This window comes from Rana temporaria, chromosome 1 (genome assembly GCF_905171775.1).
Source record: "Rana temporaria chromosome 1, aRanTem1.1, whole genome shotgun sequence".
NCBI classification, from domain to species: domain Eukaryota; kingdom Metazoa; phylum Chordata; class Amphibia; order Anura; family Ranidae; genus Rana; species Rana temporaria.
In genome coordinates, this window is record NC_053489.1 from 590,939,366 (window position 1) to 590,966,606 (window position 27,241).

Genomic DNA, 27,241 nt, shown 5'->3' on the forward strand with positions numbered 1-27,241 from the left:
GCCAATGTAGGGAAATCCTCCCTGCTGTGTCATTGTATTCTGACAGCAAGAAGACTTCCCTGACATCATAACATACTTCCCAACATTTTGAGATGGAAATAAGGGACACCTACTTAAAAACACATGTAGGCATAGGACACGCCCCCTGCCACACCCCCTTAAAGGAGAATAAACCCCCAAAAAGTTTAATTAAATCCACAAGGACTTTTTTTTACCATTACTATTTGTTTATATCGTTTTTTTTTTTTTAAATGTACAAATGCAGCAATTTAGAAATTGGATGAAAGGTTTAGCACTGAGAAAAAAAGTTTTGAAAGCTAAAAAGTGCATTTTATTAACATCTATATAGATCAGACCAAAATGAGGGACAAATGAGGAGGAAAGCGGGACAGAGGGACATTGCTCCAAATCAGGGACAGTCCCTCAAAATAAGGGACAGTTGGGAGCTAAACCGGTGGCGAGGAAGCTTTAAACAGCTCTGAAAAGCAATCCAAATGTGGATCTCTTTTAAGAGGTGCAGCTGTTTAGACTTGGGGTTGGGGGCAGTTAAAAATGCACAGTTAAAGAGTAACTCCCCTTTTGTTGAGAAAAAAACCATTCCCCCTCTGGGTGATCCATGTACAGGGATTTTCACAAACTTTGATGCAGATTCCTACCATTTGTTATTCTAAAAGGAATAGATGTTTATTTGTCTGTGTCCATGCGCTTAGCAAATCTGTATGGGAGTGGAATTATAATTATCAATCAGCTGCTGCACCTGCAGGGCTCTAATGAGCATCCTGGACAGGTCTGCATCCCTTTAGATGTAATTTCCCTTTGGGAGTATTTCACCAAAAATAAAAATGTTCTTGCAGGGGATGCTTAAAATCCAACTTGTATCTTAATGTAGGCTAGGAAAAATCAGTGAGCCAATCACACAAGCAGGAAATTATGTTTCTAGGGGGCCTTCTGTACAGAACACCTCCATTGCATTTTACAGAAAATTACAGATTGGAAAGGAAAAGTAATTTTTAATAACATTCAATTGCAATATGACTTGTGTTGCAATTGTATACAATATATCCCCCCCCGAAAGTGAAGTTAGACTTTAACCACTTAAGACCCAGACCATTATGCAGGTTAAAGGGTCACTAAAGGATTTTTTTTTTAGCTAAATAGCTTCCTTTACCTTACTGCAGTCCTGGTTTCATGTCCTCATTGTTCTTTTTTGCTCTGATGTTGCTGTAAGTCCTTTCTGTTCTGGACACTTCCTGGTTGTCTGTTTCCTGATGACCACAGTACTGGGAGATTCTAGTTTCGTTTTCCAAACCAATACTGCTCTATGGGTCTGTCTAGCACAGAGGCATCAAATAACATGCAAAAACTAAGCTAGATGCAAAAACGAAACTGAAACTAGGAGGTACATTATATGATTGATTTTTATCTATTTTTAATCGTTTTTAAAAGGAATCAGTTAACTATTATGGGCCAGATCCACATACATTTAGTTCCGCGCATCGTATCAGAGATACGCTGCGCCGCCGTACCTTACCTGGCGCATTTTCGAATCCTCAGCGATTTTGCGCCGTAAGTTACGGCGGCGTAGTGTATTTCTGGCGGCGGATTTCAAATTGGGCGGGTTGGGGGGGTTTCATTTAAATGAAGCGCGTCCCCGCACGGAATGAAAAGCACATGCGTCGTCCAGAAATTTCCCACCGTGCTTTGCGCGAAATGACGTCGCAACAACGTCATTTTTTTAACTTCGACGCGGAAACGACGGCCATACTTAACATGGCAATTCTATCTATACGCCGCAAAATACCAGCTTTAACTATACGCCGGAAAAAGCCGACTACAGACGACGTTAGAAAATGCGACGGCCACGCGTACGTTTGTAGATCGTCGTAAATCGCTAATTTGCATACCCAACGCGGAAAACGCCACCCAGTGGACGCCGAAGTATTGCATCTTAGATCCGAAGGCGTACGAAGACGTACACCTGTCGGATCTAACCCAGAAGCCGTCGTATCTTGTTTTGAGGATTCAAAACAACGATACGATGCGGGAAATTTGAAAGTACGCCGGCGTATCAGTAGATACGCTGGCGTACTTGCTCTGTGGATCTGGCCCTATGTCTCTATACCATTTTAGCAAAAAAAAAGGTTTTCCTTTACAACTCCTTTAAGAACCTTGCCCCTTTTTGCGATTCAGCACTGCGTCGCTTTAACTGACAATTGCGCGTTCGTGCGACGTGGCTCCCAAACAAAATTGGGGTCCTCTTTTCCCCACAAATAGAGCTTTCTTTTGGTGGTATTTGATCACCACTGCGGCTTTTATTTTTTGCGCTATAAACAAAAATAGAGCGACAATTTTGAAAAAAATGCAATATTTTTTACTCTTTGCTATAATAAATATCCCCCAAAAATATATATAAAACATTTTTTTCCCTCAGTTTAGGCCGATACGTATTCTTTTTTTTGGTAAAAAAAATCGCAATAAGCGTTTATCGATTGGTCTGCGCAAAATTTATAGCGTTTACAAAATAGGGTATAGTTTTTTGGCATTGTTATAATTTTTTTTTTTTTACTAGTAATGTTGGCGATCAGTGATTTTTTTGTGACTGCAACATTATGGCGGACACATCGGACACCCATTTTTGGGACCATTGTAATTTTCACAGCGAAAAGTGCTATAAAAATGCAATGATTACTGTGAAAATTACACTGGCAGTGAAGGGGTTAACCGGTAGGGGGCGCTAAAGGGGTTAAGTGTGTCCTAATTTGTGTTTCTTACTGTAGGGGGGCGTGGCTGGGCGCTTGACTTCGCTGATCGTCGTTCACTATGACAGGGAACAGACGATCAGTAAAACTCTCACTAGGAAGCACGGGGAGAGGTTTGTTTACACTTACCTCTCCCCGTCCTTCCTCTCTGTGACCCGATCGCGGGACACAGGCGGCAATCGGGTCCCACGGGCGCGGTCACGGAGCCCACACGGCTGGGCTTCTTAAAGGGGACGTATTAGGGGACTAATTTTTAGCGCCCCCCCCACTGCCCTTTTTTATGTGAAAAAGGCGGTGGCGGGGGGTTACATGCTGCAGTTGCAATCAGGGCCATCTTAATGAGAGGGCACACCTGGGCACTGCCCAGGGGCCCCAGCTGCATGGGGGGCCCCTGCACTTTTCCCAAAGAAGCTGCTCCTTAAGCCCACGTTGGCAGGAAATTGGGGGCCCCCATGATGGCACTAAGGGTGATGGATACACAGGGGAGGCAGGCTGGCAGTGGTGCGCCATGCTGTGCAGAATGATACCTATTTCACAGCCAGCAGGGTGGGGTGGGGCCGGAGCGCCAGTGATGCTCTGACCCAAAAGGTGGAAGCTCCGCTTGTCTGCTTCCTACCTACTTGATGTCTGTTTACCTGCGCTGTCTCCATTGTAGGGGCCCCAGAGCATTACTTTGCCCAGGGGCCCATGATGCTATTAAGACGGCCCTGGTTGCAATGCTTGTTTCTTGACCACGACAAGCATTATTTTCCTGATACTGAACATGACCCATCCTAGTGAATGTACACCAACACCCTGAATACTGGTGTGGCGTGTTGGTGCAGCAATGATGGGGGCTACAACAGGTGGCGAACAGGCGTCACAATGCCTCCTAAATGCCTGTCAAAAGGCTCTGAAAGACGATCCAAATACAGATCACTTTACAGTGGTGCAGCAGTTTAGATGCAAGTGTAAATTTAGCCTAATTTACTCTCTCTCTGCCCAAAAAAAAGGGTAACAAAGTATTCTATCATAAATCATGAATCATTTGACTGTTTTAAAATGATGCAAAATTTAATTATTTGCACTGAGATATTGTATTTGAACATCATTTTTGCTTATTCTGCCTATTATTTACTCAGCTCAATATATGTTACCAATATAATTGGTAATTGCATTCAGATTTATAATCCTGCCCAGTAACATCAGAGGAAACGATGGGCACTGATAAATCTGGACATTGGTATTGATGTCGTGTTGCTGACAATCGATTTCTCAGTTGATGTTGTAATCTGTCTGCAGCCGTCCTCTGAGGTGATCTGATACGCCTCTGGTATCCCGCTGCATTCTTCTGTCTTATTTTTAACTACATCCCAAACAAACACTGGCCATTATCCCTCAATGTCTGATGAAAGGATAGCTCCAGTGTCTGATGATACTGGAACAAATAGTTGAGTTCATCCTCTGAAAACTTTCCATTGATATCATAAAGTAAACATTGATAGGCCTGCCTATGGCCCCTTTGATAGCCCCTTCTATGAGCAATGATAATATGTAAAACAAGTTATACAAGAGGCCTCTAAAAACAGTATTGATTATAGAGATCAATAGCACCAGTGGTTGTCATGACTTAGAAATGAAAACAACGATCCTTTTACAAAAGGTAATTACATGATTGATTATAGAGATCAATGACACCAATTTTTGGCATATCAATTATGACTGAAAACAACAAATCTGTCATATGTAAGCTTGGGACAAGATCTCAGCATTGCAGAGCAGTGTGAAGCATTTCCAAATCGCTGTCACTTTTCATATTTATTTCAAATTAGAAGATCGGAAGATCTTAGCTTCTTCCATTTGTACAGCAGAAGAGTTGGGGATATCATTATCTCTGGACACAGTAAGGCCTCGTACACACGATCAGTCCATCTGCTGAGAACGGTCCGAAGGACCGTTGTTATCGGTTAACCGATGAAGCTGACTGATGGTCCGTCACGCCTACACACCATAGGTTAATTAACCGATCGTGTCAGAACACGGCAATGTAAATCACAACGACATGCTGAAAAAAATTGTTCAATGCTTCCAAGCATGCGTCGACTTGATTCGGAGCATGCGCAGGTTTTTAACCGATGGTTTTGCATACTAACGATCGGTTTTGACCTATCGGTTAGGCGTCCATCGGTTACATTTTAAAGCAAGTTGGCTTTTTTTTACCTAAGGTTAAATAACCTATGGGGCCCACACACGATCGGTTTTGACCGATGAAAACGTTGTCCTCTGGCTAACCTATCGTGTGTACGAGGCCTCAGTCAGGCATGTCCAAAGTCAGGCCCGCGGGCCAATTGCGGCCCGTGTTCCGTTTTAATAAGGGCCCCACTGGTAATTTGGATATATATATCTTTTGTGGCCCCCAACGAATTACAGAGCGCCACGCGGTGCTCAGAGATTAGTTGGGGGGGGCCACAAAAGATAAATACTGTATTTATTGTTCAGTTTTGGAAGCCTTGGAGGGTACAGGGAGGGGGGCGGGACAAGTGCTGACAGATTACATACAGTAAAATCTCCTCTGTAATAGGAAGTCCTGTCTTCTGAGCTGGCATTGGACGAGTGTTCTGTCTATTATAGGAGGCGGGCCTTTGTATTAAAGAGGCTGCAGAGTAAACAGGAAATTATCCCTGTCGCCTACGAGACTGCAGATGGGCAACGATCAGGCTGCACTGATGGCAATGGTAAGGATGCATTCATGGCACTGGTGAGGCTGCATTCATGTCAATGGTGAGACTGCATTCATGTCAAAGGTGAGGCTGCATTCATGTCAAAGGTGAGGCTGCATTCATGTCAAAGGTGAGGCTGCATTCATGGCAAAGGTGAGGCTGCATTCATGGCAATGGTGAGGCTGCATTCATGGCAATGGTGAGGCTGCATTCATGGCAATGGTGAGGCTGAATTCATGGCAATGGTGAGGCTGCATTCATGGCAATGGTGAGGCTGCATTCATGGCAATGGTGAGTCTGTATTCATGGCAATGGTGAGGCTGCATTCATGGCAATGGTGAAACAGCATTCAGGCAATGGTGAGGCTGTATTCATGGCAATGGTAAGGCTACATTCATGGCAATGGTGTGGCTGCTGATGGGCACTGATTAAGCTGCAGATGGGCACTGACCCTTATTTTGTTTCACAGTTCTTTTTTTTATTTCATTTTTTTTCCTGAAACTTCCCTCTTAAAGTGAAGGTGTGCGTTATACGATGATAAACACGATATATCCAAATAACACGCCTGAGCTCATCCTTAGACTCTTCACCACAGACAGCCAGCAAGAGAATTCTTGTTGGGCAGTGTATTAGTTCATTTGTATGACAAGAATCATGCAGTAAGTGATCATGGCTGATCCTATTCTGGGTTTCATTCTCATATTAATGGGATCCCTAAACAGGTAAGTGTCCTTATATTTATCCTATGTTCACATCTCTGCGCGTGGCTGTGGGTGCCGCAATCCCATTGATTCCCGCACCCGCAACCAAAAATGCACTGCTCTGTGGAAAATGGCACCCCCACACATGTAACATGTAAATTTCCATGCGGCTGCATTTTTGAAAAGGTGTATGCACCTTTTCTTTGCAGAAATGCAGGCACAGCAGCCCGTTCATTTGAATGGGCAGCTGTGCCCGCACAAACATGGCTGCATGAAACACAATAGTAACAGTATTTGCAGCTGCTGACTTATTTTTTTGGAGGAAACATAGATAAAACTCCCCCAGCCCCATTTTGGATAGAGTAAGGGAGGGTTATAACCCCTGTCAGATTTTTTTCTTCACCCCCTGTGTCCCATTACAAAGATTTCCCTTCACTTCCTGTCCCATAGCCAAACAGGAAGTGGGAGGAAATCCCTGCAAAGGGAATTCCTTGGGGATCCCCAGGTCAGTAGTACTAGTGTCCCCATTGGAAGATTTCCCCTCTATTATTTTTCTGTAGACAACCCAAAATTTGAGATTTTCTTTTCTTTTTAATGATAATGGTAAGCAGGACAAATAGAGAGGGTGAATCTCCTTAACAGGGGCCCAGGCAGAAATACAAAACTGACAGGTGTTCTAATCCTTCTCCACTCCATCCAAAACTCAAAAAAAAGTTCCCCCTTTCATTATATAAAAAGTTTACAGAAGCGGCAGGAGGGGACGCACCCACCCCTCCCCCCCTGACGCCGCTTGCTGGTGTTTCTCTGGCTCACCATTTCCACTGGCCTCGCCTAGGAAACAATCCGATTGTGTGGGCAACTGGTCACAGAGGCAATAAAAGATTAGGGCCCAGATTCACGTACCTGGGCGCATCTTTGTGCGGGAGTAGCGTATCCTATTTACGCTACGCCGCCGCAACTTAGACAGGCAAGTGCAGTATTCGCAAAGCACTTGCTCTGTAAGTTGTGTCGGCGTAGCGTAAATTGGCCGGCGTAAGCCTGCGTATATCAAAGTAGGCTGGTAGGGGGCGTGTTGTATGGAAATGAATCGTGACCCCATGTAAATGACGCGGCTAACGAACGGCGCATGCGCGCGCATGCTCAGTATCACGTCGAATTTTCTCCCTAAATTACGCCGGCTCAATGCTTAGTCGACGTGAACGTAACCTACGCCCATCCCCATTCACGTACAACTTACGCAAACGACGTACAATACGACGCTGTTCCGACGTTTCCGACGTCCATACCTTAACATGACTTACCCCTGCTTTATGAGGGGTAAAGTTACGCCGGTCGTACGCCTTACGTAAACAGCGTATTTTAATACACCGGGCGCAAGTACGTTCGTGAATCGGCGTATCTAGCTCATTTGCATATTCAACGCGGAAATATACGGAAGCGCCCCTAGCGGCCAGCGGAAATATGCACCCAAGATACGATGGCGTAGGAGACTTACGCCTGTCATGAAATACCTCAGCCACCAGATGGCGCTAGCGGCGCATCGGCGCGCGCGGGGCACACGCAATCGCGGCAACGGCGCGCACGGGCACGCGCACCGGCGGCAACGGCGTGCACGGGCACGCGCACCGGCGGCAACGGCGCACGGGCACGTGCAAACGGCAATTCGGCGCCAAAACAAGGTACTTAAGGCGTCCTGGGAGTCTGGCCCCTTGCTGTCCGGTCTGAAGTGTCTCCTGAACCTGCCAGTACCTGTTACCCCTGCTTGAATCCTGATCCTGATACCCGGCTTGTTCCTGTTGATCCTGTCTTCCGCCTGCCCTGACCTTTTGGCTTGCTCCGACCATCCCTCTGCCTCATCCCTGGTACTCTGCCGCCCGCCTGTTACTGACCCGGCTTGACGACCCCTCTACCATCCTGACCTTCCTGCGCCTGATCGGCTGGTCCAGCTTCTCTCCGGCTTCTGGGACTTGCACTGTCTTCTGGGACTTGTTGCTGCTTGATCTTCCTGACCTCTTCCCACCGGTCTGCTACTTGCCAGGCTGCACCTGCCTTCCAGAGACTCCATCAGATCCTGCAGAAGCGACCAACAGCCCCTGCATCAGCGTCTCTCCAGGCGCTTGTGCGACTCTGCATTTCCGTTCCTCCTGTCTACTCTATCAGGGGTCCCGGAATCAGAGGAGTAACGGCTGCCACTTCCTGCACGTCGGGCTCACCCTCTGAGGTACGTGACAGTACCGGACAGCCATGTCCGAGCCCGCGCAGGGAGTGGATCCTATGCAGGAACTTTGCCGCCATCTTGAGGGACTGACCCAGGCCGTCCGAACCTTACAAGAAGGCTACACGCGTTTGGAGAATCGTGTCCAGGCTCTATCTACTCCCACCACCACTGCAGCGGCTTCTGGGGCATCTGCTTCCCCATCCGTGATCATGCTGCCGCCCGAACCCAAAGTCCCTATGCCCGAGAGGTTCGCGGGTGAACGTAGTAGATACCGGGCCTTTCGCAATGCTTGCGAACTGTACTTTGCTCTGCAGCCACGGACCTTTTCGTTAGAAGCCACTAAAGTGGGTTTCGCCATCTCACTGCTGTCTGGCGAACCGCAAGCTTGGGCCCATCGCCTCCTGGAAAACAAAGATCCATCACTTGACAATGTTACTACCTTTTTCCAAGCCATGTCTCTGCTGTATGAGGACCCTCACCAGGCCGCCTCCGCGGAGGCCGCTTTGCACGCCCTGCAACAGGGTCGCAGACCAGCAGAGGACTATGTGTCCGAGTTTCGCAGATGGAGCTCAGACACAACCTGGAATGACTCGGCCCTCTGCTACCAATTCCGCCTTGGTCTTTCTGAGCCACTGAAGGACGAACTGGCCCGGGTAGGGGTTCCAGGGACCCTGGAGGCATTAATTAACCTGACCATCCAGATCGATCGGCGCCTGAGGGAGCGCCGAACGGAAAGGACCACTACCCCATCTCGTCCGGTCTGGATGCTGCCACGGGTGCCTCCCGTTTCCAGTATAGTTCCTCCGGTTCCTTCAGCCTCATCTGTTCCTGACACCTCAGAGCCCATGCAGTTGGGTCTCCTCCGTCCTTCCCTGACGCCCGAAGAACGACAACGCCGCAGGGTCAACAACTTATGCCTGTATTGCGGAGAGGCCGGGCACTACGTGAGGACCTGTCCTGCCAAACTTCGTAAGTGTCTGTCCATGTCTTCCGTTCACCTACCTGTTCTGCCAAGTAATTCCGCTCATCTGGCTATTCCTATTCTCTTCCAGCTTCCAGGAGAGTCCATCCAAGTCAGCGCTATAATTGACTCAGGGGCCTGCAGCTGCTTTTTGGACCAGTCTTTCGCCATCAAGCATCGGATCCCTCTTCGTCCCAGGACTACTGGACTCTCTGTTTACCTAGCGGATGGCTCGGTGCTAAAATCCGGACCAGTCACCCGAGAAACCCAGCCTCTGCCCACCACCATTGCTGAAAATCACCATGAATTGCTATGCCTAGATGTGATTCACTCTCCCCTGTTTCCTGTCATACTGGGGGTACCATGGCTTCAAATTCACAACCCGCAGATTGACTGGACCACGGGCAAGGTCAGCTTCGGTTCTCTGTTCTGCCGACAGCACTGCTTACAAGTGTCACCTCCTCCTCTGCCTTTACTTTGTATGGACTTCGACATCGAGACCCGTCAATCTGTTCCAGAAGCTTAGCACGACTACCTGGATGTTTTCAGCAAGAAGGGGGCTGAGACCCTTCCACCACACAGGGCCTACGATTGCCCCATTGAACTCCTTCCAGGTGCTGAAGTTCCCTTCGGAAGGATCTTTCCCTTAACAGGACTTGAACTAGAGACTTTAAAAACATACATCGATGAAAGTCTGAGGAAGGGGTTCATCCGCCCATCCACATCACCCGCGGGAGCAGGCATCTTTTTTGTGGAAAAAAAAGACCATTCCCTTCGCCCTTGTGTGGACTATCGGGAACTTAATAAGATAACAATTAAGAACCGGTACCCTCTCCCCTTGGTGCCTGAACTGTTTCAACGTCTTGGGTCCGCGGTTGTCTTTACCAAACTAGACCTCCGTGGGGCCTACAACTTAGTCCGCATACGTGAAGGGGATGAGTGGAAAACCGCTTTTCGTACCCGTTTCGGGCACTTCGAATATTTAGTCATGCCCTTCGGGCTCTGTAACGCCCCAGCAACGTTCCAACACTTCGTGAATGACATTTTTAGAGACTACCTGGACCTCTTTGTCATCATTTATCTGGACGATATCCTGATCTTCTCCCCTTCTCTGGAAAAACACCGGCTACACGTCAGGAATGTACTTGAGCGTCTCCGAACCCACGGACTGTATGCCAAACCCGATAAATGCGAGTTCGAACGCTCAAGTATACAGTTCCTGGGGCTTATAATTTCCATAAAAGGCGTTGAGATGGACCCCCAGAAGGTCTCAGCGATTCTTGACTGGCCAGCACCTACGGACCGAAAGGGCGTTCAGCGATTTGTCGGCTTCTCGAATTTTTATAGGAAATTCATCAGAGCTTTCTCCAGCATCATTGCTCCTATAACGGATTTGACCAAACAGACTGCTCGTTTCCGCTGGACTACAGAAGCCCAAACAGCATTTGAAACCCTGAAGAACTTGTTCACTTCGGCATCCATTCTCAGACACCCCGACGCGAGTTTGCCATACATTCTTGAGGTGGATGCGTCTGAAACCGCGGTTGGGGCAGTTCTTTCGCAGAGACAGGGCCCCAAGGCTCTGTTACACCCCGTTGCTTACTTCTCCCGTAAGTTGTCTGAAGCAGAAAGAAATTATGACGTCGGGGACCGAGAGTTGTTGGCAATAAAGGCCGCTCTGGAGGAGTGGCGTTACCTCCTGGAGGGCGCAGCGCACCCAATTTTAATTTACACTGACCACAAGAATCTCGAGTACCTGAAGGTGGCCAAGAGACTTAAACCACGCCAGGCCAGATGGGCACTTTTTTTGACGAGATTCTCTTTTCATATCACATACAGGCCAGGGTCAAAAAACACCAAGCCGGATGCTCTTTCCCGCATGTACGGAGATTCAGGGTCTCTCAGTCCCCCTGACACCATCTTGTCATCTGGGAACTTTCTATTGTTACAAAGGGACTTATTACCGCAAATCAGGCAAGCCTCTGCTGGAATTTCCCCTTTATCTGGTTCGGAGCTGCAGTCCAGGGACGGTTTGCTATGGCATCAGGACAAGATCTTCGTGCCCGAGAGTCTACGAATCGATTTTCTGAGCTCTTGTCACGATCATGAGTTGGCCGGTCACTTTGGGATACAAAAAACCTCGGAACTTTTGCAACGCACCTTTTGGTGGCCTCAACTTCTGAAGGACTGCAAGGACTATGTGGAGTCTTGCGCCACGTGCATTCGCAACAAGGGAAGCAAGCTTAGAGCCTGGGGACTCCTTAAACCGTTATCAGTGCCAGAGAGACCATGGAGAATGATCTCCATGGATTTCATTGTGGAACTTCCCCCATCAGAAGGCTTCACCACTATCTTTGTGGTCGTGGACAGGCTCTCAAAGATGGCACACTTTGTCCCTTTGAAAGGCACACCCTCTGCCCCGGAAACAGCCAAAGTTTTCATCAGGGAAATTGTTAGGCTTCACGGCGTCCCAGCGGACATCGTGTCCGATCGGGGGGTGCAGTTCACGTCTAGGTTCTGGAGGGCACTCTGCAGTAGTCTCAAAATCGGTCTCTCCTTTTCATCAGCATACCACCCACAGTCAAATGGGCAGACGGAGAGAACAAATCAAACTCTTGAGCAGTATCTCCGCTGCTTCTCCTCGTTCTCTCAAGAAGATTGGGTGTCCCTGCTGCCCTTAGCGGAATTCGCTTACAATAATTCTATTCACTCCGCCACCAAACAGTCACCCTTTTATGCCAACTACGGGTTTCATCCTTTGTTCCTGTCTAATTCTATTCCGGAGAGTACGGTACCCGCTGTCCAGGACACTCTAAACTTTTTCAACACAAATAACAGGATCCTGCAGGAGACAATGACTAAGACACAGGAACGCAATAAAGAGATCTTTGACAGGGGAAGAAGAGGAGAACTCAATCTGGAACCTGGAACCAAAGTTTATTTGTCCACTCTGAATCTAAGACTTGCATGTCCCACGAAGAAGCTAGGCCCTAAATTTGTGGGCCCCTTCTCTGTTAAAAGAAAGATAAATGAGGTAGCCTACGAACTTGATTTACCAGAAACCTTTCGAATTCATCCAGTCTTCCATGTTGCTTTGCTCAAGCCGGATGTTCCCAATCCCTTTCCTGAACGAGATACTGGCCCCCCAGAACCGGTATTAGTCAATGGGGAAGAAGAATTTGAGGTAGAATCCATCCTTGATTGCAGGAGGAGACGCAACCAAATTCAGTTCCTCGTTAAATGGAAGGGGTATGGGCCCGAGGAGAATTCATGGGAACCAGAGGACAACATACATGCTGAGAGACTAATCCAATCATTTAAGGACTCGCATCCACTGGAGATGTCTCGATTGGGCATCCGGAGGCTGCCCATTGGAGGGGGGCAATGTCATGAAATACCTCAGCCACCAGATGGCGCTAGCGGCGCATCGGCGCGCGCGGGGCACACGCAATCGCGGCAACGGCGCGCACGGGCACGCGCACCGGCGGCAACGGCGTGCACGGGCACGCGCACCGGCGGCAACGGCGCACGGGCACGTGCAAACGCCAATTCGGCGCCAAAACAAGGTACTTAAGGCGTCCTGGGAGTCTGGCCCCTTGCTGTCCGGTCTGAAGTGTCTCCTGAACCTGCCAGTACCTGTTACCCCTGCTTGAATCCTGATCCTGATACCCGGCTTGTTCCTGTTGATCCTGTCTTCCGCCTGCCCTGACCTTTTGGCTTGCTCCGACCATCCCTCTGCCTCATCCCTGGTACTCTGCCGCCCGCCTGTTACTGACCCGGCTTGACGACCCCTCTACCATCCTGACCTTCCTGCGCCTGATCGGCTGGTCCAGCTTCTCTCCGGCTTCTGGGACTTGCACTGTCTTCTGGGACTTGTTGCTGCTTGATCTTCCTGACCTCTTCCCACCGGTCTGCTACTTGCCAGGCTGCACCTGCCTTCCAGAGACTCCATCAGATCCTGCAGAAGCGACCAACAGCCCCTGCATCAGCGTCTCTCCAGGCGCTTGTGCGACTCTGCATTTCCGTTCCTCCTGTCTACTCTATCAGGGGTCCCGGAATCAGAGGAGTAACGGCTGCCACTTCCTGCACGTCGGGCTCACCCTCTGAGGTACGTGACAACGCCGCTTGTATCTTGGCAACAGTGAGGCGTATCTGATTCTATGAATCAGTCGCAAAGATACGACGGCGCACATTCGGACTTACGACGGCATACGTGGAGATACGCCGTCTTAAGTCCTTTGTGAATCTGTGCCTAGATCATCTTTGATCGCCTCTATAGCCTTGGAGGACAGAAGCAACGTCATGGCGTCACTTCTGGTCCAGGGTGGAAGTAAACAATATTTTTTTTCCAAAGCAAAGATCAATTTTTTTTAAACTTAACAGTAATTATATTTTGCTTTTAAAGGCAGATTTGGGGTCTTTTTGATATCTCCATAAAGAGGACCTGTCATCCTTATGTTTATTACAGGAGATGTTTACATTCCTTGTATCAGGAAAAAAAGTGAAAAAATAATTAAAGGGACTATGTAAAAGTAAAAAATAAAATAAATGGGAAATTAAAATACAATTTTAAAGCGCCCCCATCTCTCTGTGCTCACGCGCAGAATCAAACACGTAGGTCGCACCCGCATATGTAAACGGTGTTCACACCACACATGTAAGGTATTGCCACAAACGTTGGAGCAATAATTCTAGCACTATGCCTCCTCTGTGGCTCTAAGCAGGTACATTTTTAATGTGCCGCCTATGGATATTTTTAAGTACCGTAGTATGTCGCCATTCCACGAGCCATTCATGCTCGCGTGCATAAACGAACACATACGTAAATTGCGCACGCAAATGTAAACAGTGTTCAAACCACACATGTGAGATATCGCCACAATCGTTAGAGTGAGAGCAATAATTCTAGCACAGGACCTTCTCTGTAACTCTAAACTGGTTACCGTTAACATTTTTTAAACTGTCGCCTGAGGAGATTTTTAAATAGCGTAAATGTAATACCGTTTGTCGTTATTCCAGGAGTGTGCTCAATTTTAAAGCATGGCATGTTACGTATTTATTTACTCTGCGTAACACCATCTTTTATATTTTACAAAAAAAAACTGGGGTATTTTTTTTTTTATTATTCATTTAAGTGTATTTTTCCAAAACAATAGCATTTGAAAAACTGCTGTGCAAATACCATGTGACATAGAAAATTGCAACAATTGCCATTTTATTCCCTAGTGTGTCAGCTAAAAAAAATATAATTTTTGGGGTTATAACTAAGTTTCTAGCAAAAAATACTGATTTAAACTTGTAAACAAAAAGGCTTGGGGCTAGATTAAGCAACAACATACGGCGGCGTAATTTCAAATCTGCGCCGTCGTATCTTTACGCCGATTCTCAAGGGCAGATACGTCGAAAAAATAGGCTTCCTCCACCGACGCAACTTGAATACGCCGGCGTATAATTGTGTGCAATTTTACGCTGGCCGCTAGGGGCGCTTCCGTAGATTTCAGGGTAGAATATGTAAATGCGCTGGATACGCTGATTCACAAACGTACGTGCGCCTGACGGAATTTTTTTACGTTGTTTGCGTAAGGCTTTTCCGGCGTAACGTTGCTCCTGCTTCTATGAGGCGTACGCAATGTTAAGTATGGACGTCGTTCCCACGTCGAATTTTGAATTTTTTTACGTCGTTTGCGTAAGTCGTTCACGAATAGGGCTGGACGTAATTTACGTTCACGTCGAAACCAATACGTCCTTGCGGCGTACTTTGGAGCAATGCACACTGGGATATGTACACGGACGGCGCATGTGCCGTTCGTAAAAAACGTCAATCACGTCGGGTCACCACACATTTACATAAAACACGCCCCCCTCATCCTCATTTGAATTAGGAGCGCTTATGCCGGCCCCATTTACGCTACGCCGCCGTAACTTAGGAGGCAAGTGCTTTGTGAATACAGCACTCGCCTCTCTGATTTACGGCGGCGTAGCGTAAATACGATACGCTACGCCGCCGTAACAATGCGCCCGGCTACCTGAATCTAGCCCTTGGTCTTCAAGTGGTTCAAGCACTCACACAATATAAAAGGTAGATTTAGCAGATTGGTAGATGCAGTTATTCCAGACACATAACAATAAAGAAATGAAAGCCAGCAATATACAAAACTCATCAGAAGTAAAATCTGTTGCTCATAATAATATTTCTTATTAAAGTGGTTGTAAACCCTTTACAACCACTTTAACCTACAGGTAAGTCTAGATTAAGGCCTGCACGGTCTAGGAGATATTTGCAAATCGCCGTATGGCAATTTCTTCTGCGCATGTGGCGGAGTTAAAAAGGGCACGCTGTGCCGTTTCTGACTCGGGTCATGCCGTGAGTGGAGGCTCCCGCGCGCATGTGTGGGAGTGACGTCACGCGACTCCGACCACTCACAGAGCCGGAGTTCGCGGCCCCGGAAGGAAGAGGGGTGAAGAATAGACGCTCGCTACTTGCGAGGAAGACTGGGACATCACAGGCTTCTCCTGCAGGTAAGTGTCACATAATGGACTACTATGCGATGCATAGTAGCCCATTATGCTTTACCTTCGCAGGGAAACAAAGAGGAAGTAACACCCATCAGGGTTTACTTTCACTTTAAAACACATGTAGAAGATGCCTTGATGATACTCAATTAGAATCATGAATTGATTATCCATGCAGTAAAATGACCTATTTGAATTTGGTATAGTTAATGAGTGATGTATCACACTGGGTTCACTTACTTTGGATTGGGCAGCAGATCGGAAGACATAGCATGTGCTTCGTTGAGGTGTCTTATCCTCTTCTTTTAGAAGACAGGCAAAATAACTGGGGTCCTGGCTATTGTGTATCAGTTTCTGGAGAGACTGCGGCTTGTACTCAAAGATACTTGAGCAAATTAAAGGATCCCATTGGTGGCTCTCTCCTGGATCTGGCTCACAGCAGATACACAAGGCCGATACATATAGCCGAACAGGTCGGACAGACTGCGGCTCTTTGGATCTTGATAGGCTCTTTCTCTTGATCTCTGCCACCACCCAAGGTAACATAGGCATTGTAGTGAAGGCATGTAGAGTCAAAGAGCCAATGAGCTGAAGTTTGTACTCAAGGACATCATCATTGGATGATGGCTGCATGGGCGCAATAAATGATATTGGATCCATTGTAAATGTGTACAAGTCACCTTTCCAATGCTTTTGGTTTCTTTGTCTGTTCTTTCATTTCCTTAATGTTGACACCTTTGTGGAAAACAACAGATTAAGAATTATTACAGATTTCAATGGTAGACTAAATTCATAGCATGTAACAGGAATTCTGGCTATAGAAATAATATTTATTTTTTTGCTAAAAAATAATCTATAATGGATATGTCCACTCCAAATGGATATTATTTTTCTTTTGAATGGTTGATGTCAAGTTCACTTTTTTTAAATATCTATTGGTGATTTTAGTGGCCAGTTATCTCTACCAGAATCCTCTAGCAAAATGCTACAGCCATTACTAAGCCCAGAGATGGCGTCATCCTCCCCTGAGCGAGGGGATGTCACCGACACACCATAGATCTCCAGAAAGGGTCCAAAGCTTTATATAGCGATTACATTATTATAGTGGAAGCAACGTTTTGGAGCCTCAAAGGACCCCATCATCGGGCATGCGACCTGATGAAGGGATCCTGCGTGGCTCCAAAACTTTGCTTCTTCTGTAATAATGTAATGGCTGAATAAAGCTTTGGACCCATTCTGGTGATTTATGGTGTGCTGGTGACATTCACTTGCTTCGTCAGGGGAAGATGACGCCATCACTGGGCTTAGTGCATTTATACACAGATGATGAAGTGAGAGAACATCACCAGCACACCATGGATCTCCAGCATGATTCCAAAGCTTTATTCAGACATTATATTGTTACAGCAGAAGCAACATTTTGCATGTAACATTTATATATATATATATATATATATATATATATATATATATATAAAAAAAAAATATATATATATATATATATATATATATATATATATATATATATATATATATATATATATATATATATATATATATATATATATATATATATATATATATATATATATATATATATACACATATACACATATATTACATGCAAGTAGCAGAACTTTTCTTAATATACAATTTGATCTAATGTTTATGTAAACAATAGATGGTTTCAAAGCACTACACACAATACAATTCTACATACTGTATTTGCTGGCGTATAAGACTACCTTTTACAATTAAAAAAACTGGCCAAAAAGCAGGGGTCGTCTTATACGCCGGGTCAGCTGCTCGGATGCCTGCTGGATGTGCGGTAATACTGTATGTAGCTTCGGCTACATACAGTATATACCACTTAGCCAATCCCGGTGAGCGATGTATTTGAATGAATACAGAGCCTGCTCAGATTGGAGTAACAACCTCTGCCAATCTGAGCAGGCTACATACAGTAGCCTGCTCGGATTGGCTTTGAGAGTCAGAGAGGCGTGGGCTGATGATGTTACAGCCTCTGCCAATCCAAGCAGGCTTTGTATTCATTAATGGAATACATCGCTCACCGTGATTGGCTCCAGCAGGAAGGAAGAAGAATATGGCTCCAGAAGGAAGAAATGTGAAGCGTCGGAAGCCTCGGAAGTGGGGTCGTCTTATACGGTAAGTACAGGCAAAAAATCTTAAATTGTAAAATTAGGGGGTCGTCTTATACGCCCGGTCGCCTTATACACCGGCAAATACGGTACTAAAATATGTATTACACAGCATACTATTAGGTTGATACTTTGTAATTTGCAAGATATAATAACAATTCCAAATCTTCCAATCAAAAGATTTTTTTGTGCATTGGTATGGCTTTTTACAGTCATATCTAATAAGAAAAAATAAACATATGAGTCTTTCATACAAAAATAAATGCCAACACCCATTCATCCTGCATGGAAGGATCACGTGTTTATTTTCATAAGAGATGACTGTAAAAACCCATAGCTTTGCACAAAAAAAATAAAAAAACGTCCCAGCTACCATTAGTTGGAATACTGAGAAATAGAGATCATTTAAAAATATTTGCTTTAATACTTGAATCGCTGTGTTGTATGTGGATAAACTTTTTCCCCTGAAGCATGCTGGGACCTTGGAATGAAATCAAAGTACTTAAAGCGGTAGTTCACCCCCCCCCGACACATTTTACCATCGAGACAGGCATAGTAGCGCGAGCTACAGTATGCCTGTCCCGATTTTTTTAACCCCGTACTCACCTTGTACTCGGACATCGTAGATTTCGGCTCCCGCGGGGAATGGGCGTGCCTATGGAGAGGGAGGATGATTGACGGCCGGCTCTGGCACGTCACTCTCCCCGAAGACAGCCGGAGTAGGTCTCGGCTCTTCACGGCGCCTGCGCACAGGCTATGCGCACGCGTCGTGAAGACCAAGCCTATTTCGGCTATTTCCGGAGAAGCGTGACGCGCCAGAGCCGGCCGTCAATCATCCTCCGTCTCCATAGGCACGCCCATTCCCCGGTATCTTCGATGGACGACTACAAGGTGAGTACGGGGGTAAAAAATTCGGGACAGGCATACTGTAGCTCGCGCTACAATGCCTGATTTTAAGGTAAAAGAAAAAAAAATGTTTTTTTTTTCGTCGATAGGGTGAACCCCCGCTTTAATGCCTGTTGTAAAATATCCAAACAAGAAAACTCACCACTCCAGGTGAGACAGGAAGCCTGATGATCTAAGGCTCAATTCACACCTATGCATATCGCTTTTGAGCGTTTTTGAAGTGCTTTTTGTGGTGCTTGCTGCGTTTTTTGACACGCGTTTTTACCGCAATTTGCATTTTTTTTATTATTATTTTTTTTTTTTTTTGCCGGCAATTTCTTATTTTTTTACATTTCCTTTAAAGCGGTGGTTCCCCTAAAAATAAAGTTTTGACATTGCATTTGCTATAATAATTACAGTTAGAATCGGCTGGTTTTATGTAAAAAATACCTCCGTACGTAGCGTTTGTATTATTCGTTCCCACCGCCACTTCCGGGTACGATGCTGGCGGTGGGCGTTCCTAATTGATGGACAGGCATCCGACCGACGCATCCATCGCGTCACGAGATGCCGAAAGAAGCCGAACGTCGGTGCGGCTCTATACGGCGCATGCGCAACGACGTTCGGCTTCTTTCAGCATCTCGTGACGCGATGGATGCGTCGGTCGGATGCCTGTCCATCAATAAGGAACGCCCACCGCCAGCATCGTACCCGGAAGTGGCGGTGGGAACGAATAATACAAACGCTACGTACGGAGGTATTTTTTACATAAAACCAGCCGATTCTAACTGTAATTATTATAGCAAATGCAATGTCAAAACTTTATTTTTAGGGGAACCACCCCTTTAACAACCAGCTATAAACAGGTTTAAAAAAATGCGGTCCATTGAGTTCTATTACATGCAAAACGCTGCTTTTTGCAGGAAAATAGTCCCTGACCCTTTCCAAAAACGCAGAGGCACAAAAAAGCATTGATGTGAACATGTTCCATAGGAAACCATGTTAAAAAATTTCCCTGCATTTCTGCAAAATGCAAAATGCATCAAACAACGCATTAGTGTGAATGGAGCCTAACGCCCTGCCCTGGCTCGCCTCCGCATGCAATCAAAATAGAAGAAATGGCTGCACTCCGTAATCGATCAAAACTCTTTTTTGGAACATCCCAAGTGCTAACAAGAACAGAGAGCTGGTATACCAGCTCTCTATACCAGCTCTCTGTACCAGCTCTCTGTACCAGCTCTCTATACCAGCTCTCTGTACCAGCTCTCTGTACCAGCTCTCTGCTCTTGTTAGCACTTGGGATGTTCCCATAAAGAATTTTGATCGATTACGGATTGCAATCATTTCTTCTATTTTGCCTGTTGTAGTAGACTACCAAATCTTGGATCACTCCAAATACAGTCTAGTAATAGGAACTTTAAAGCATTTATTTAACAGAGTTCTTGGCATAATCTAATTGAATCTTTGAAACATGTTCTTTCCACAAGGCTAAATTAAAATTATGAGGGGTCTTCAAAAAGTTTCTGCACTTTTTATATTTATTGGGTTTAAAAACAGAAACTTTTTGAAGAACCCTCATATTTACAGTTCATTACTAAAGTATCCCCAAGATATAACATTTCTGTTGAAATAAAATTTCACGAAAGGTTACAAATCACTTATTATTCATACTATGCAACAGGCTGATGTAATTCCAGGAGCTGCAGAACACATGTAGCAGAAATAGCAATTGATGTCTAACTTTTCATAATGGTGATCTGTTTTAGCATTGGAAAACTGACTGTAAACAAAAGTACTGATTTACCAGCTATTCTGCCTGTATAATAAATGAAATACACGAGTTCACTGCTGTAAATAGGACAGGTCTGACCTTATTGTGAAATGAAGCTGAGAGGTCCCTGGAAGTGCTTCTTCATGGTGTATGGTGTATGGTGACCCGGCGGCTTCTCATGCCTTGCACACATTGCTGTCAAGGTTATTAATCCAGAAATGGTGTGACTGCTGTCCCCAGCTCAGACTGTATCGTGTTACTTATAACTCACACCACCAAGGCAAACTCATTTTCTAGCATACAATACTTGGTAGAGCCAGATGGCAGAAGTAAACATTGTGAAACTTGACATGTAAAAGTTGTGTTATTATAATTACGTGTATACAAAAAAAAAATTCTCTCTTGTCGCGCCCAAAATATGTACAAAATAAGTATATAGGTACTGTATATTAGGTTTTATTTTAGTACAAATGTATGCATGTTCTACTGGAGAAGAAAGAGACAGCTCCAGGAAGATTTTACCCTCTTCATGACCAGACCGTTTCTTGCTATTTGTCACTGCGCTGCTTTATCTGGCAATTGCGTGATCATGCAACACTGTATTCAAATTTTTTTTAAACGAATAGAAAACAATTTTTGTGGTATTTGAGCACCACTGGTATTTACATTTTTTTTATTAAATAAAGTTATTTTTATTGTTTTTATTTAATATAAACAAAAAAAGACCAAACATTTTGAGAAAAAAAAAAAAAAAAAGAGAAAACATGTTTTACTTTCTGCTATAAAACATACCCGATACAAAAATCGAATTTCTTCATACATTTAGGCCAAAATATATTCTGTCTTTGGTAAAAAAAAAAAATCTCAATACAGGCATACCCCACTTTTAAGCACACAATGGGGTTTATTTACTATCGCTGGAAAATGCTAAATCAGGTTAAATGCCAAATGAGCTTCTAACCCCAGCTTGTTCAATTAAGCCTGGTAATAAAACCTGGAAGCTCATTTGTTTCTGTGCAGAAGTGCGCCTGATTTTGCACTTTCCAGCGATAGTAAATAAACCTCATTGTGTACTTAAAAGTGGGGTATGCCTGTACATGTATATTATTTGGTTTGCGTTAAAGTCATAGGGCCGGATTCAGAAAAGAGATACGACGGCGTATCTCCTGATACGCCGTCGTATCTCTGAGTCCGGCCGTCGTATCTATGTGCCTGATTCATAGAATCAAGTTACGCATAGATATCCCTAAGATCCAACAGGTGTAAGTGTCTTACACTGTCGTATCTTAGGCTGCAATTTCACGCTGGCCGCTAGGTGGCGCTTCCGTTTGTTTACGCGAGGAATATGCAAATTAGTATTTACGTCGATTCAGAAATGAACGACCGCCCGGCGCTTTTTTTTACGTCGTTTGCGTTCGGCTTTTTCCGGCATATAGTTACCCCTGCTATATGAGGCGTAGCTAATGTTAAGTATGGCCGTCGTTCCTCGCGTCGAAATTTGAAATTTTACGTAGTTTGCGTAAGTCGTTCGCGAATATGGCTGGACGCAATTTACGTTCGAGTCGAAAGCATGACGATTTGCCGACGTCATTTGAAGCATGCGCACTGGGATTCAGTCGCTGCCGGCGCATGCGCAGTTCGTTCGGCGCGGGGACGCAATTCATTTAAATGATACACGCCCCCTACCCGCCGAATTTGAATTCCGCCAGGTGATTTACGCTACGCCGCCTCAACTTTACAGGCAAGTGCTTTGTGAATAAAGCACTTGCCTGAAAAACTTGCGGCGGCGTAACGTAAATGACATACGTTACGCCAGCAGAAAGATCCGCTGATCTTTCTGAATCTGGCCCATAGCGTCTACAAGCTTTGGTATATATGCTGGAATTTTTTATTTATTTTTTATACACTAGTAATGGCCGTGACCAGTGACCTATAGTGGGACTGTGATAGTGTGGTGGGAAATCTGACACTAACTGACACTAATGAGTGATATCAGTGACACTAATACAGTGATCAGTGCTAATAATATACACTGGCTGAGAAGAGGTGAACATTTTCTGGTAATCAAGGGGTTAACCTTTTGCCTAACAAGTGTTAATGTGTGTAGTATGTACTGCTTTTCATTACAGCCTGATTTGTTTCTTTTCCCTGCGAAGCAGGGAAAAGAAACAAAGTAATCGTTCCCTCTGTCAGAGCCCTGTGTTGTTTGTCAACACAGGGCTCTGGACCTGGTATTCAACACAGCCGATCAGCGTGTCCCGGCCATAAATCATTGGCTGGAATCTGCTGACTGCGTCAAATCACAGGAAAGTAGGCAGATTGGGGAGTGCACCACCAACCCAGAAACCTCTTCCAATGTACAGGTACATTATTGTGCCTGTACGGGCCACCCCGTGGCGGTAAAGAGCAGAAAAGAGCTAAAAAAACATGTGATTTGGGGAAAGTTTGTTATAAAAGTCCTGCAGTCTGTATGCATACCAAGTTCACGGCCAACGCCTTTCAAACAAAAATCCACGGAAAAGTTTGTTTGAAGTCCGACCGCGCGTATGAGGCGTTAAAGACACCTTTCCACAGAATCTTTCTTCCATTCAAACCTCAATATCATGGGCCAGACCAAAGAGCTGTTAAAGGACATCAGGGACAAAATTGTAGAACTGCACAAGGCTGGAATTGGCTACAAGACCATCAGCAAGAAGTTTGGTGAGAAGGAGACAGCTGTTGGAACGATTATTTGCAAATGGAAGAAATACAAAATAACCATAAATGGCCCTCTGTCTGGAGCTCCATGCAAGATTCCGCCACATTGGGTAAGGATGTTAATGAGAAAAGTGAGGGATCAGCCCAGAGGAGCTTGTGAATGATCTCAAGGCCGTTGGGACCACAGTCACCAAAGCCATTGGTAACACAATATGCCACCATAGATTGAACTCCTGCAGTGCCCGCAAGGTCCCCCTCCCTAAGAAAGCACATGTACCGGCCTGTCTGAAGCTTGTCAATGAACATCTAAATGATTCAGAGAAGGATTGGGAGAAAGTGGTGAGGTCACATGAGACCAAAATTGAGCTCTTTGGCATGAACTCGACTCGCCGTGTCTGGAGGAAGAAAAATGCTGACTATGACCCTAAGAACACCATCCCTACAGTCAAGCACAGATGTGGAAACATTATGCCACCTGCCTGATTCCTGCTGCTACAACTTGCACCAGCCCTAATCGCTGGTATGAGTGTAGCCAGGGGAGGGCTGGCAGCCTTAGGCCTGGGGGGGCAAGTCCAGTCAAGTGGCCCATAGAGCATGGAAAAGTGATGGATCGAGGAAAACAGTCTAAGATTTTTCACGATCACAAGAGTCCACACAGAGGCCCCCCTTACATCAGAGTCCGCACAGAGGCCCCTGTTCCATCAGATTCCGCACAGAGGCCCCCCTTACATCAGAGTCCGCACAGACCCCATATACATTAGATCTGATGTAAGGGGTGTTCTGGGAAACTTGATTTAAAGGGGAGGTTCACCCTAAAAAACACTTTCTCTAATTACACTGGCCCCCCACATTACAATACGATTATGCCTGTTATGTTTTTTTTGATGCTGTACATACCTGTACATACCTTCGTGGCTTCGGGGTTGCGAGTCCCGCAGCTATACTGCGCCTGGGCGTTCGGCTCCTTTCGCCAATCGTGACGCGGCTTACGGGATGGGAGCTGTTTTTTTGTCAAAACGTCAATCACCAGCATGTGAGGAACGCCCACTCCCGCGGGACACGCAACCCCGAAGCCACGGGTGAATAGATGTAGGAAGGTATGTACAGCATAAAAAAAAACATAACAGGCATAATCGTATTGTAATGTGGGGGGCCAGTGTAATTAGAGAAAGTGGTTTTTAGGGTGAACCTCCCCTTTAAGGGTGCATGCTGTGGACTATTGTGTAAAGAGGGTCTCTGCTCACCAAAGTCTGCCCCCCCTCCCCTTTAACAAAGTCCACAGAGCACCCCTTTTTATACACTGGGAGGCAGGAGAGACTAGAGAGGGTGAACTTACCAGGATGGAGGCTGAGGCACAGGCAGGCTGTCTGATGCTTTTTTGGGTTCAAACTTCCTGTCCAGTGCCCACACATGCCCGGGGAGTGTGGGCAGGGCAGACTCAGAAGGAGGAGGAGCAGATGAGCTCTATCTCTCCCCGTGTCTGTGCAGAGAGAGAAGGGGATTCAGCGCTGGTGTGCGCTGAGGCTGAGCTGTGTGTGAGAGTGAGACGAGACATAGCTCAGCTCTGCAGCCATCTACCTCGGAGCTGACACAGGCATGGCTGCACAGTGAGAGGTGAGCAGCAGCCGTGACCTGTGCTAACAGAGTTCTAGCAGGCATATTCCTGCTCTGCAAAAACAGCATTTGGTAGTGGTGGCCGGTGGCTGTGCATAATGTCACCAGCCCGGGGTGAGATTTCCACCCTGCCCCCCCCTGCCAGCCCTCCCTTGAGTGTAGCCCTAAATTGTACCTGTTGCTTACACTTATCTTTTGCATAATGTGGGGTCTACCCAGGTGTGTTTCAATAGCAAATATTCATATGCTAGTGTGACACACCTGGGTGGGCTTGGTTCGCATTCAGGGTGATGATGTCAGCAAGAGCAATACAGCCACACCCACGTTTTTTCTGCGGCACACTATGCGCACCGCATTACTACTCTCCTTGGGGCACCCACAGGTGTCCCCGACCGCTAAAGTTGGGTTTGGCTTGAAAAAATGGCGGCAACCCTAGCAAGGACTGACGTAAATGTACAATATACTTTATATGTAAAAATGCTGCATAATTTATCAGCACTATATAAATACCAGTAATAATAAATAATAATAACACTCACAATAGGACGCAGTGACGTAGACAGAGTGTGTATTCTATCAGCTCTACTGACATTTATGACACCGCCGAGTGCTTATGTAAATACTAAAATATATTGCCTGATAGACAAAACCACAGACACAGCAAAAATAGAGAACAGAGCCTGCAAGGTCTGATATAGGGGCTGCAGCAGCTTTCCTACTGAAAGAGCATTATGCCGTTATAAGGTGATATTAGCTGATGTGATCAATATCTACATCACTGTACATCCACATACTGCCAATTAATGATTATACATACATAACCTAAATAATAATGGGAAGCCGGATGCGTGTCATGCAGCCCTGAATTAATAATTAGCAGCAAATTGCAGTGTGAAGCCCCCTGTGTGTCTCACCCCCCGGCTGTACCTGCAGGAGAGGTCCAGACTGGGCATACAGCTGAGCATTGCATATAATGCAGATGCAGCACCATAAAGATATACAAATCCAGGGGCACCTACCTGACAGCAGGGTTCTAGATAAATGAAGATGCCTGGCATTGCAAGGGTATAATCCTTAGGCCAGACTAGGTAATGCCAACTCACAAGCTGACCCCAGAAAAGCAGTACACATCTCTTTTCTCCCCTTCCACAATAACACTGCAAAGCAACAAGCTCAGAGCAGCCTGAGAGGGACAGGGATGGGGAGGGACAGAAAAAGCATGAGTGCAGTCCGGGTGTGTGTCTGTATGGGAGGAAGGATTAGGCAGGCGAGGGGAACTGAGTGACAGTCATAGCATGTAAAGTGTATGAGAGGATATGTGTGGGCCAGATGAGGATGTGTGCGACTTGCGGACACAAATGTGTTACTTAACTATTGCTGTGCTCATTTTAAAGCGGAAGATGGAGGAGATATTGGGGGAGATTTACTAAAACTGGAGCACTCAGAATCTGGTGCAGCTGTGCATGGTAGCCAATCAGCTTCTAACTTCAACTTGTTTAATTAACCACTTAAGCCCCGGACCAATATGCTGCTAAATGCCCAGAGGCGTTTTTACAATTCGGCACTGCGTCGCTTTAACAGACAATTGCACGGTCGTGCGACGTGGCTCCCAAACAAAATTTGCGTCATTTTCTTCCCAAAAATAGAGCTTTCTTTTGATGGTGTTTGATTGCATCTGCGATTTTTATTTTTTGCGCTATAAACAAAAATAGAGCGACATTTTTGAAAAAAACAACAATATTTTTTACTTTTTGATATAAGAAAAATTGAATAAACTAAATTTTAGTCAAACATTTAGGCCAAAATGTATTCAGCCACATGTCTTTAGTAAAAAAAAAATCGCAATAAAAAAAAAATTAGCTTCCTAGCGGCAACAGTGACACTAATACAGCGATCAGAAAAATGATCGCTTAGTGACACTGGCAATAGGGAGTGAAAGGGTTAACTAGGGCGGTGATCAAGGGGTTAAAACTTTATTAGGGGGGGTACGGGGCTACCCTGGACCTAACACTAACTGGCTCTCACACTAACTGTCACACTGACACTAAATGCAGTGATCAGTACATATATGATCACTGCATTCAGTGACAGTGTGACAGGGGGGTGGGGGGGTGATCGGAAGGGGTTAAATGTGCCTGTGTGTGTGGTGTCAGTGTAGTGTTAGGTGCGACTCTTCTCTCCGCCGAGATGAGAGCTGCATCACTTCCTCTGCCTATGTTTACATTTTACAGGCAGAGGAAGTGACACGGCGGCGGCTCACAGGA

At 45.7% G+C, this 27,241-nt stretch overlaps 1 protein-coding gene across 5 annotated transcripts in view; it reads right to left on the minus strand.

Annotated features, from left to right (window-relative positions):
- Positions 1–26,136, minus strand: part of TBC1D1 (TBC1 domain family member 1) — a 294,417-nt gene extending 268,281 nt beyond the window's left edge. For 3 of the 5 annotated variants that reach the window (XM_040335139.1, XM_040335138.1, XM_040335136.1), the window contains exons 1-2: positions 25,997–26,136; positions 16,092–16,586 (exon numbers count right to left, since the gene is read on the minus strand). In XM_040335139.1, the coding sequence (XP_040191073.1) occupies positions 16,092–16,511 (420 nt within the window). In that variant the 5' untranslated portion in view covers positions 16,512–16,586; positions 25,997–26,136. Of the gene's footprint in view, positions 1–16,091; positions 16,587–20,765; positions 20,861–25,996 lie in introns of those variants that run through there. The other 2 variants (XM_040335140.1, XM_040335137.1) reach the window with 2 other exon arrangements.
- Between the last annotated feature and the right edge of the window lie 1,105 nt (positions 26,137–27,241).